This window comes from Corvus kubaryi, unplaced genomic scaffold (assembly GCF_017639235.1).
Source record: "Corvus kubaryi isolate FWS band 111438036 unplaced genomic scaffold, C.kubaryi_AGA036_p1.0 37397, whole genome shotgun sequence".
NCBI classification, from domain to species: Eukaryota; Metazoa; Chordata; class Aves; order Passeriformes; family Corvidae; genus Corvus; species Corvus kubaryi.
The window spans coordinates 15,324,476-15,335,451 of NW_024581136.1; the positions used below are offsets into that span (position 1 = coordinate 15,324,476).

Genomic DNA, 10,976 nt, shown 5'->3' on the forward strand with positions numbered 1-10,976 from the left:
AACTCAGGCAGATTCATTTCTATAGGCAGCACCTTTATTACTCATTAACCTCTCTGGGAACTTATAACCCAAAGAATGAAAGGTCCTGGAATAATACTTGGCATCATTACTCTAGAAACCTAGCAATCATAGCAAATGTTTTGAGTGGCCTAAAAGGTAACAGCCTGCAAATGATACAGAAGAACCATGTCAAATGTATTTTAGTACAATATTGTGCTAAATTATTTGTGTTTTCTTCCCTTTTTATCGTAGATCTGGAGTATGAAACAAGACAGTTGTGTCCATGATTTACAAGCACACAACAAAGAAATTTATACTATCAAATGGAGTCCTACAGGACCAGGAACAAATAATCCAAATGCCAATCTTATGTTAGCAAGGTACTATTTAATCCTGGTTTTAAATGCTTGTTAAACATTATTTCTACTTCACTCTATAAATGTAAGTTCACAGAATGTTTTGAGGCACGTAGGATACTTTATCATATTTTGTTTGTATTAGCATCAAAGATATGTTGAATTGAGATGTAATTAATCTCTGGTTTTTTCCTTGACAGTGCATCCTTTGATTCTACTGTTAGGTTATGGGATGTAGACAGAGGAATTTGTATTCATACTCTGACAAAACATCAAGAACCTGTGTACAGTGTAGCTTTCAGTCCTGATGGCAGGTACCTGGCCAGTGGCTCCTTTGATAAATGTGTACACATCTGGAATACACAGGTATAGCTCTTCTCTCTGTTGAGAAGTTTGTGTTTTGGTCTTTTCCATCCTTCCAACCTTTGTTTTTCCATCATACTTCAGCCACAAAGAGCTTTGTCATTCCTAACACACTTGTTTTCTCTTTGTTCTAAGATTATTTCCTTTAATGGATGTACATTTAATTTCTCACTTTGAATGCTTGCCTATGGTAAAGTAGTACTTGTTTTTACATTGTCTTAGCAAAAAAACCACAAACAAACCAAAAAGACCCAACCAAAAACTCACCGACAAAACCCCACATTCAGCAAGGTTTCTCCAAGAACATATTTCATCCAAAAATAGTATTTGTTAACTCTGAACTTTAAATTCCTGATAAAACAGGGGTTTTTGTGAAAAATGATGACTCTGTAGACATACTAATCTGATTGGCTGTTCCACTGAATTTCACTGACAAACAAGAGAATATAGTTGAGGAAAGAGAATGATGACAAAGTGTTTCTATGTAACTTTCTCAAAAAGGACACTATTACTTGTTTTATATTTCTGGCAAAAAACCAAGGGCTTGTTATGTTTGAAAGTCTAAAGATGTTGTCAGGCATGATGCAGTCTCTGGCTACTGGGAATTGGGTATTAATTTCTGAAAGGCTCATTTTAGTAATTGGAAGTAGTCGTGACCATCCCCAGTTTTGCCTATCAAACACAGGAGCTCAAGGTGCAGTGGTTATGTCACATTCTTTAACAAGGTGCTGAGACTGTCCACAAGTCTCTCCCTGGACCACTTTCCTCTGAGAATTTCAGCTTTTGAAAGCAGTGGGGAATTTTTACATGTACAAATTGTGCTTGTTCATTTTGATTTTGTTGTATTAATTACTTGGCTTGTCCCTTTTTTAGACAGGTGCCCTAGTTCACAGTTATCGGGGAACAGGAGGGATTTTTGAGGTTTGCTGGAATGCAGCAGGAGACAAAGTTGGAGCAAGTGCTTCAGATGGTTCAGTAAGTGTTGCTTGATTTGGTTGATGTTCTAATAACAAACATCTTCTGGTAATCTTTTAACCAAAAATGGAGACAAAATTTCCTTCTCTAGCTGAAGGTTGAATACAGCCAGCTCACCTGTAGGTTTCCACCTGTAACCATGCTGTGATATTGTAAGGAGAATATCTTTATTCCAGTTTAAGGCATCACTGTTCTAAATCCCCCGAAAACCTCAGAAGGTGGAAATAACTCCAATTTATGTTTTCTGTTCCTGCTGGGGTTTACTGTGTCAGTGTGTTCAGTGTGGCTGGTCTGGAAACAAATTTGTTTATCTTTCTCTGCCCTTTTCAAGTGAAAAAGCTCAGTGTAGGTGATATTATTATAATGCATGACAGGAATGAAATACCTTCTGCATTGCATTCAACAGCGAAACAAAGTGCAGATTTCTAAATGCTTGTAATTAAAAAGTTCCTAGAAATGTCAGCAGCTATATATAGGTACCAGTCTGCTTACTTTGCTTAGAAAAAGCAGGGAATAAAATCATGTTTAACTAATCAGGAATGCCCCCACTGTCATTTCACTGCAGGGTGTTGGAGCATCACCTTCTGGCTGCTCTGACACTGTCCTGCAGAGAGCTGCAGTGGGATGGGAATGTGCAGGGTCTTCAGAAGGAAGCACAGTCCTGGGGTTTCTGCTTGCCTCTCTCTTGCCGTTGTTTGCAAAGAAAGGAGAGGAGAGCCTAAGGAAAAGCAAAATTAAAACAAGGCTGATAAGGGAATTGTGTTTTGAAGTGCTCCAGCTTCCTTTAACAAACATCAGCAAAAAGCAATCCTGGCAGCTTAGTAGTGCAGAGTCTCAGGTGGTATTTTAACACAGGTGCCAAAGCATTTCCTTCCTGAATGCTCCATGCTGGTAAGTAAGGTTGTTTTGTTAGAGTTCAAAGCACAAAATAGGAAGTTCTGGATTTTAAGAAGCCTAAATTCTAGAGAATTAATTTTGATTGGTCTTTCATATCATTTTAGTCCTGTAACTATAGGCAATATCATAAAAGGAAAAAAACTCAAGGCATATCCTAAGTAGAAAATTAATTATCATTCCCCCCAGATGACCCTTTTTTATACATGCTGTGTGACCTTTCCAGTCCTCCAATTAATTTAGCCCAACAGGCTGATTGTACTTGGAATAGATTTGTTTTCATTTAGTTTCTGATATTTAAAAAAATGCTGGGCTTAATTTGTTCTATATTATTTGCTACCAAAACCCCTTCTCATCCACTCTGTTTTAAACGTGCTTGCAGCTGGTATTATCTTGTGTGTGGTTATATTTTACTAATAGACTTCTACATCTGATAGACCCAAAAGCACTACTCAGTGGAGATTTTGGGAAGACTAAAACTCGAATTTGTACACCATTAACTGTTTTCCTCATCCATTTTAGTACTTGTCCACGTATTTTAATTTCATTTTATATTTTTACAAACTAGACTCGAGTAAGTTCTCAGCCTCACAGTATTAAATAACAGGCGAACAGCTTACATAAAATGTTGTTGCTGTTCTGATAGCAGTTCAGGAGGCAGCAGTGCCCTTAGCACTGGAGCTGGCTGGGGGCTCATTTAGAGCTCACATGGTCATTTTGATATTATTTAACCACTGTTAATAGATATAAGGTTAAGCTTACACAATCCATGTTGTAGGTTTTGCTCTGATACTTCACACAGAGTTGTAAAACCATGTGGTCTTGTGCAGCTGCTCTATCTGTGTCTCTCTCTTTGCAGGTTTGTGTATTAGACCTCCGGAAATAGCGCTCTTAGTTGGAAGCCATGGACCGACTATGAATGTGTACATAGCCAAAATGACTGTCCCTGACCCATGTACTGCTATAGTCCCAATCGAACCATGGCCAGTCCACTACAGCCAAATGTAAAAGAAATATATACATATACTGTATATAAAAAAAAAAGGAGAAAAAAAAAAAGGAAAAAAAAAAAAATTACACCCTGAAGAGGATGACAGAGTTTTGTCACAGCTTGTGAATCCTGTTCACCAAGTGCTGGAATCTGCTGTGCCCCAAAATAACATTTAAAGGTTTTGGATATGAAAACCAGAAGAGAGCGAGAGAGAGAGAGAAATATACCATATACAAGAGCAGACCCATATACATACCAAATTCAGAAGATACTAATGGCAGCCTTCATTACCCCTTCCCCCATGAAATCCATTCTCACGTGGATTGTGGGGTATTTTTGTTTTCCTTCTCAGTAGTTGAGCAGTTTGTGTGTAAAGAGAAAATGGACTTACAGAAATCTGCAGCAGTAGTTTTTTCTTTGCTTTTAAACATTGGGTTTTCTGTTTTGTTTTGGTTAAGTTTACGAATGCATGAAGTAAGGGAGTGAATTAGTTTCTTGTTTATATTTTTTTCACCTTGGAAAAAAAAAAAAAAAAGGCGTTTCTTTGAAACATGTTTTGATGCATTCTTTGAAGAGGTAGTTTGAACCTGATAACATTTGGTACATTTTGTGGCTCCCAGAGCACAATCTCTTTGAACAGAGGGAGGGTGGAAAAGGGATTAGGGAGAGAGAAGAAAAAAAAAAAAATCCTTCTTTGCGGCGTGATATTTCACATCCTTCTCATCTACGAAGTATGATGGAAATGGGTATAATGCTATGTTTGATTTTCTGGTGACATGGCTGAAATGCAGTAATTTCTTATTTGGGACATAATTCTGCCAAACTTAAAAACAGAAGGGCACAAAAACACAGGAGAAAAAAAAAACCAGGGATGCAAAAAAAAAAAAAAAAAAGGAAAAAAAAGCGGAAAAATGCATCTTCTGTTGTTTTAAAACCATAGCTAAAATATGGTTAAATTGTGCACTATTGTGAAAAGGAGCAAAGTATAGCTGGGGGATTTTGTTTAAGAGGTTAAGATCTTTCTGGACAAGGGTTCATGCCACAGCTTCTTTGAGAGTTGCCCATCATTATTTGTAGGAGCTTAGATGTATAATTGTAACCAAACTCCAGTATTAAAAGTATTCCATGTAATTTTTCTTTATTAAAATAAAATCTTTGGCATATATTTGATAACACTGCCATTAAGAGGCAAAATGTTTACTACCTTAGATTTAAAAAAAAAAACTTAAACAGAGGACTTGCTTCAAGTTTATTTTAATAGCAGTGATTCAGCTTATTTAAGAGATGAATACTTGCACTAATTCCCCTGCTGCTCCAGTCCTGCAGTTTATTGTATCTTGTGACTACATTTTTTTCCAAATATAGGGTAGATGTAAGCTGCTATTTTTTTAATAATCACTACTATATAGTGTCTTTTACTCTGTTTACAATATCAAGTATTTTTCTTACAATGACAGATGTATATGGCAAACCTTTTTCTGCTCATGTGATTAAAAGTATACTAATAGTGATTTTATTTGTAAATGATAGCATGAGGTTGTGTTTATGTGTATGTGTAGTCGAAAAGGTTGCATCATGTCTTGCATAAGATTCCAAGAGTGTAAATTTATAGAAAGAGAGGTTGTCAAATTTATGTCACAGACATTTTACTTAAGGAATGGTTTATATTACAGAGCTTTGCAAAGTTATCAGTTTTATAACACTATTTCAATCACAATTAATTTTGTGGCTTATGATTGTTAGTCTCTAACCTATTTTTTTATTCGTTTGGGTTTTTTTTTCCCCCCCCTCCAAGTTAAGTATAAATTCATCTAATTGAGATAATGCAGCTTTGACATTTTAACCATTGTTCTTTAGGCATCAATTTCTGCTATTTCCATGAAATAAACATGACTTGAAGCAAGTCTGAGTTTGGCTAAGGTAGGGTAGCAATTTGCCAGTGGTAAAGACAAGTCAACAATACATTGTTTATATATACCCCAGGATTATACTGCTATCATACACAGTGTTTAAAACCAACACCAAGTCATATCCACAAAGACAGTTATCCATGGTGGTTCTGTGCCAGCTATTTTTAGGGTTTTGGAACATATTGCAAATGTTTAGAGCAATTACCCTGTGAGTTACAATATGTAGGAAACCTAATATATTGAGTGTCTGGCACTTGAAATATTGCTTTTATTGCTGGAGGTCCATGACTGTGGCTGACCTCTGTCATTTAATGAAAAAAAATAAAAATAAAAAAAAAATTCTGTGCAATAATTTTAAACTGTGCTCCCAGGAATAGACACAAATGTTTTGAGTATGTTTAAGCTGCATTTTTTGTTTAGCAATGCATTTGTCAATTGCACTGAATTTAAATCTGAAAGTCAGAAGTGATTCTTGATAGTACTTTTGTATTTTAATATGGACAGTTTATTCATTTTCATAAAAGTTATTGGATGATTCTTTCAGCCAATCTAAACAATTGTGGTGGAATTCTGTGACATAGCTGCAAAATCACACAGCCATGTTTTAGGGTATTGCCATTTTCCTCTTTCTCAATCATCAGCTGTTTTGGTTGTAATTCTAGTTGCTTCAGCATAGCATCACACACTCAGAAATAGAGAACACCAGAGCTTCAGTGTGTCCAGGCCAGGGCTGTCAGGTGCTGGCTCCGGCAGGAACGTCGGCTCCGTTGGCTCGAGCGCTCTGGCTGCGCGGGCGGAGCCCCTGCCCGGCGAGGGCCAGCAGTGCCCGCTGCCACGGGGCCAGGCCAGCGGCCCCGAGCCGAGGTGTGGCCGTAGCTGTCCTGCTGTCCTGCCTCGCATGCCACAGTGCTGCTCCTGCTCCCGCCGCCCCGCACGCCCGGAGCCGCCGCAGGCCGGGTGCGCCGGGTTCTGCCATCCTGCCAACCGAAACCGAGACAAAACCACCACAGAACCGTGACGTTAATTACTGTCTTTTATAGCACAAAGGCCTCGTGTTCCAGGGTGAGGTGGACTGTCCAAATTGCTCCTTTCAAAGGGGAAGCCATATGGCAGCAAGGCCCTGACTTTGTGTAGCATGTACATACATGCTCAGTCTTACAGATGGAGTCATTCCTATTTTTATCAGCTCAACGCAGTAACAGGCAAATATCCAAACAGAGGATAAAAGGAAGGGCAAAAGCTGGGCTCAGAATTAATGATGGGGTAAGAAATGAACTGCTCTTGAGTTCGCTGTCTTTCTGTGCATCCATCTCAGAATCCCGTTTCTCATTTTTGCATGACCAGATCCAGGTTTCTGTAGAGTTCGTCTTTTTCTATTTTTACTTTACCTTTTTCTGCATTTTTAAATTGATGTAAAGATTCCCAACCAGTGGGCTTTTTAGTGTAGTTAAGAGAATATCTAGGTCTTCATAAAAGCTTTTTTAGACTCTTTGTAATGTTGATAAACTGAGTTTATTCTGGGACTACCATTGTGCAGGGTTATTTAGCATGTCTACTAGATGATTGGAAATCTTATATGAAACACTAAAAGTGCCTCTTTTTTTGGGTTGGGTGGAGGGGAGGTAGTAGTTACCAGAGTCAGAACGACATGGCATTTTGAAGCATGTTTCTTGATTTTGTGACACTTTAATGCATCTTGAGAGAAAGGCCAAAGATTTCTACCAATTTTAATTGATTTTCATTTTAAAAAGCACTCCTTTTTCCTTACACTGCTTACCTCATGCTAGGGCGTCTGGTGGGGCGTTGTACCTTGGGAATGTCCTTTGTGTTTAGGGAGAACAGTGGGTGGCCCGGGGTGGCCATGCCGGTTTGCCAGCAGAGTGGCCTCAGCCGGTGACACGTTTAACTCTGCTGAGGGAAGGAGTTTCATTACCGCTGCAAACTGGGGGGTTCAGCCTGTAGATACAAGGTTGTCCGGTTTTGTCTGTTTAGTGAAGAGAGGAGCCTTGGGACCTGATTCTTCCAGTCTTTACTTCACCAGAAATCCCTTTGTCACTTCATGAGGAACCCCGAGCGCTGGAGGTGCCGGGGCTCTGCTGGAGCCCCAGTGTGGGTAAAACGAGCCACATCCCCCTCAAGCCGAGGGTCCCTCGGTGTCCACGGGGTTTTACCAGAGCAGGGCCTGCCGGATTTAGCCCAGTGTTCCTTTTTGGCTGACGAGCGGGATAGCTCCTCCCTTCCCAAAGCCCCGTAGAGCCAGCCCCCGGTGGGATCACTTCCACACTCTCCAGACGCCTGAAGAAAGCAGAAGCAACATTGTGGCATGTTAGAAGCAAATATGGCTTCGGGAGACAGCAGTAAATCTCCATCAAGATCCCTGACATTTTCCGTAGGGAGAGAGACATGGAGCAGTCCTCACTTCTCCCTCTAGAGAAAGCTCTGAAATACCACGAGCTGTGAAAGTGTGACTGTCTTCACTGTCAGTCTGGTGGGAGGCAGACAAACCAGGAAAATCTGCCTTTTCGAGTGGATTGCAGATTTAGTGTTAATAGTGCTTCAGATCAGTAGTTTTGAGTACATAATTCGCTTTCTCTGCCTTTAAGTTTGAAGCTTGACAATAACTTGAGGCATGTTTTGGTTTTGTTTTGTTTGTTTTTTTTATTTTTAAATAATCATTCATTTTTACTTCATAATGTTTTTTGACATTTGTGGGTAAATACAAGAAAACAGTCTGCATGTTGTTGCTAGTCCAGTGTACTTTGCAATCTTGTCCTCAACAGACTGCAGTGTGCAGAACAGTAATTCTAGAATACAGAAGTAATTTTCTCTCTCTCCTGACATTGACATTGTAGTTGTTATGGTTTCATTTGGAGTTACAAATCCTTTGGGTCTAATTCTGTGAGCCTACCTATAGCACTGGATTAAAATGTCTGCATCATTTCTTCAGTTATCCAGTTAAACTACAACTGTTGTAAAAGTGTAAACCAGCCCATGACAGTTTTTTGTACTTGTTTAAAGGACTTTTATTGTTCAGTTTTCATGATTATTGTCTAAAGAAGACTGATATAGATGTTCTATACTGTCCTGGACCATGTTAATTACACTTTATGATGTATTTTGGTTCTACATCACAATGATTTGTCCCCAAGGCCCTTATATCCCTTCTAGGCACATTTTCTGTTGCAGTTTCCCTTTGCATTGTATTGCTTTGACAACTGTAATTTGAATCAGATCTGAAAGAGGTCCAGAATAAAATATATTTTGATATTACCTTGGCTGAATGTTATATAACCAGTACTTTTAAATGTTCAGGATGGAAGATTTGCAGATCATTAGGCTGGGGAAGTGACAGACTAAAACACTATTTTTAATATTTAGTTTGGCACATTTTCAGGTAAGACAAGGTGCAAACAGCAGCAGGAGGTAATTCACTGTGTGGCTGTAGGATCTTTGTGAGCACACAGTAGATCCTGTGACGGTGACACCATCCCCTGCCACCATGTCCTGCTGTTCCATTTAGGGAAACTGATTTATTTTGTGTTTCACATGCTCCATCTTCCCCTCCCCCCTACACCTGTGGAACAGAAGCAGAGTCCAGTGGTGCTCACAGCTGCACCCCAGCTGTGTGGAAGGTTCTGGAGGTGTGGGAGCAGCTCCTTCATGGTGATGGAATCTCACGTCGGGGAGATCTGGTGTTACAGAGCAACTCAATTTGGTTGTGCAGAGCAATGTTGTTTGTGTTACTGTATTTCAGATGTGTGAAACCATTTAGATTCCCATGTGAGATAGCATACATCCATCGTACATATAATGATGTTTTAATTCATTCAGAATTGTGGGTCATGTCATAATCCAGGTGAGGGAACCTGGACAGTTTATTTTCAATGTGTCCAGAACTTTATGGTGAAATTGCTGCTTTTTCTTGTAGATTACTGATTTACTCTATATTCAAAAGTAGTAGCTTTCTTAGTAATGCTATCAAAATCAGTTGATCTTAATTTTTTGAAACTTGCTGTTGAAAAGTGCCTGTAATGAATTGAAAAGAGAGGAGGGACTCTGTTTTACAAGTGTAAAATCAGTCTTGACTTCCCTTTACCTGGAGTCCAAGTGCACTGCAAGATTTCTGCATCACCTGGATTTTGAGGCAGCAATATTGGAGCAGTTTCATAGTTCTGAGAGACTGTGAATTGATGTTTCAGTGCAAATGCAGGAACCACGAAGCAGTGTTGTTATGTACATGTTGCTCTCACGTGGTAGTGATGCCCAGATCCATCCTGTGAAGAGGAGACAACATTCCAGGTGGGTGCCTTATGCCACTGCTTCCCAAATCTTCCCTTTGGACTTCAGTTACAGTCTGGTTCTTATAACTCTGCAGGAACTAGTGATCTCAGGTATTCATAAAGTCCATGTTCCCTACCTCCTAGGGAAATTATTTAATGGAAGTTGAAGCAATATCTTCTGTTTGCTGATGTCAGCACAGGGCAGCTGTAATGGAATAATAATTTAGGAGGAATTTATTGATGATTCTGTGGAGAATGATGATGCCCCAGTTAGTGTTTTGTCCTTAAGGAAAGCGGACCCAGGAGTTCTGCAGTGCAGGGGCTTTCCTGTTTATCTGACTAACTAAAAATTGGTGCCATAAAAGCTCGGTGAAGAATTAACAAAGACAGAGGTTTTTCTTAACAGATGTAACGTGAAAATGTTCTGCTTCTAGATTAATTCTTCAGTTACCAGGTCAAGATTTTGGACTCAAAAAAATGTCAAGATGTCTCAATAGAGGTTGAGTACTTTCAGTAGACTATTTTCTTTTTTTCCACAGAGTTTTTCTGACTTGTTCTAGATGCTGAGTGCCCTGATTTTAACCTTGAGAATGCTGTGTTTTGAGCTTTCTGAGTTACACGTTCTTGAACATTTCAAGACTTCACTGGACTGGTGACAGCTCAGACTGAGTGTTTTGCCTTCCCAATTAGAGAATCAAAGGGCTCAGCTCACAGTGATGCTGAGGGGAAATTCCCAATTACTTCAGTGCAAGCAGACCTAGGGCAGCACTTCTGAAAAGAAATGGTGGATGAAGGATTTTTTATTCTGACATATCACAAATCCATCCATTAAAGATCAAGTTTCCTGTGCCACTATGCTGAAGTGCTCACACCACAAACCTAAGGCACCCTTTGCTATTTGCATGTTGTCTTAGCCTTGATGGAAACCATGAAATCTGCAGGCTCCATTTAGTTTAATTTGTACCTTTGTCCTTGCTTCAAATGTTTTAAGCTGACAAGAATATCTGAGGTGTGAGGTCTGCCTTTAATAAATGCCAGGCAGAGGGGCAGAGGTGGGGTTAAGTCTTGTGGACATGGCTGGGGGCTCTCCAAAGCTGCATTGGGTCTCCACAGCCTCTTTCTTGCTCAGGGAGTGGTGCTGCTGCATCATTTGCAGTTGCAGAAGCCACTTGGAGCACAGTGTCTGCTGGCTGTTACACTTGGGCTG

The 10,976-nt window shown here is 39.6% G+C and overlaps 1 protein-coding gene across 4 annotated transcripts in view; it reads left to right on the forward strand.

Annotated features, from left to right (window-relative positions):
• Positions 1 to 8,759, forward strand: part of TBL1XR1 (TBL1X receptor 1) — a 109,730-nt gene extending 100,971 nt beyond the window's left edge. For all 4 annotated transcript variants that reach the window (XM_042041811.1, XM_042041814.1, XM_042041812.1 and 1 more), the window contains 4 exons: positions 253 to 380; positions 557 to 722; positions 1,593 to 1,694; positions 3,448 to 8,759. In XM_042041811.1, coding sequence (XP_041897745.1) covers positions 253 to 380; positions 557 to 722; positions 1,593 to 1,694; positions 3,448 to 3,474 — 423 coding nt within the window. In that variant the 3' untranslated portion in view covers positions 3,475 to 8,759. The remainder of the gene's footprint in view (positions 1 to 252; positions 381 to 556; positions 723 to 1,592; positions 1,695 to 3,447) is intronic.
• The last annotated feature ends 2,217 nt before the right edge of the window (positions 8,760 to 10,976 follow it).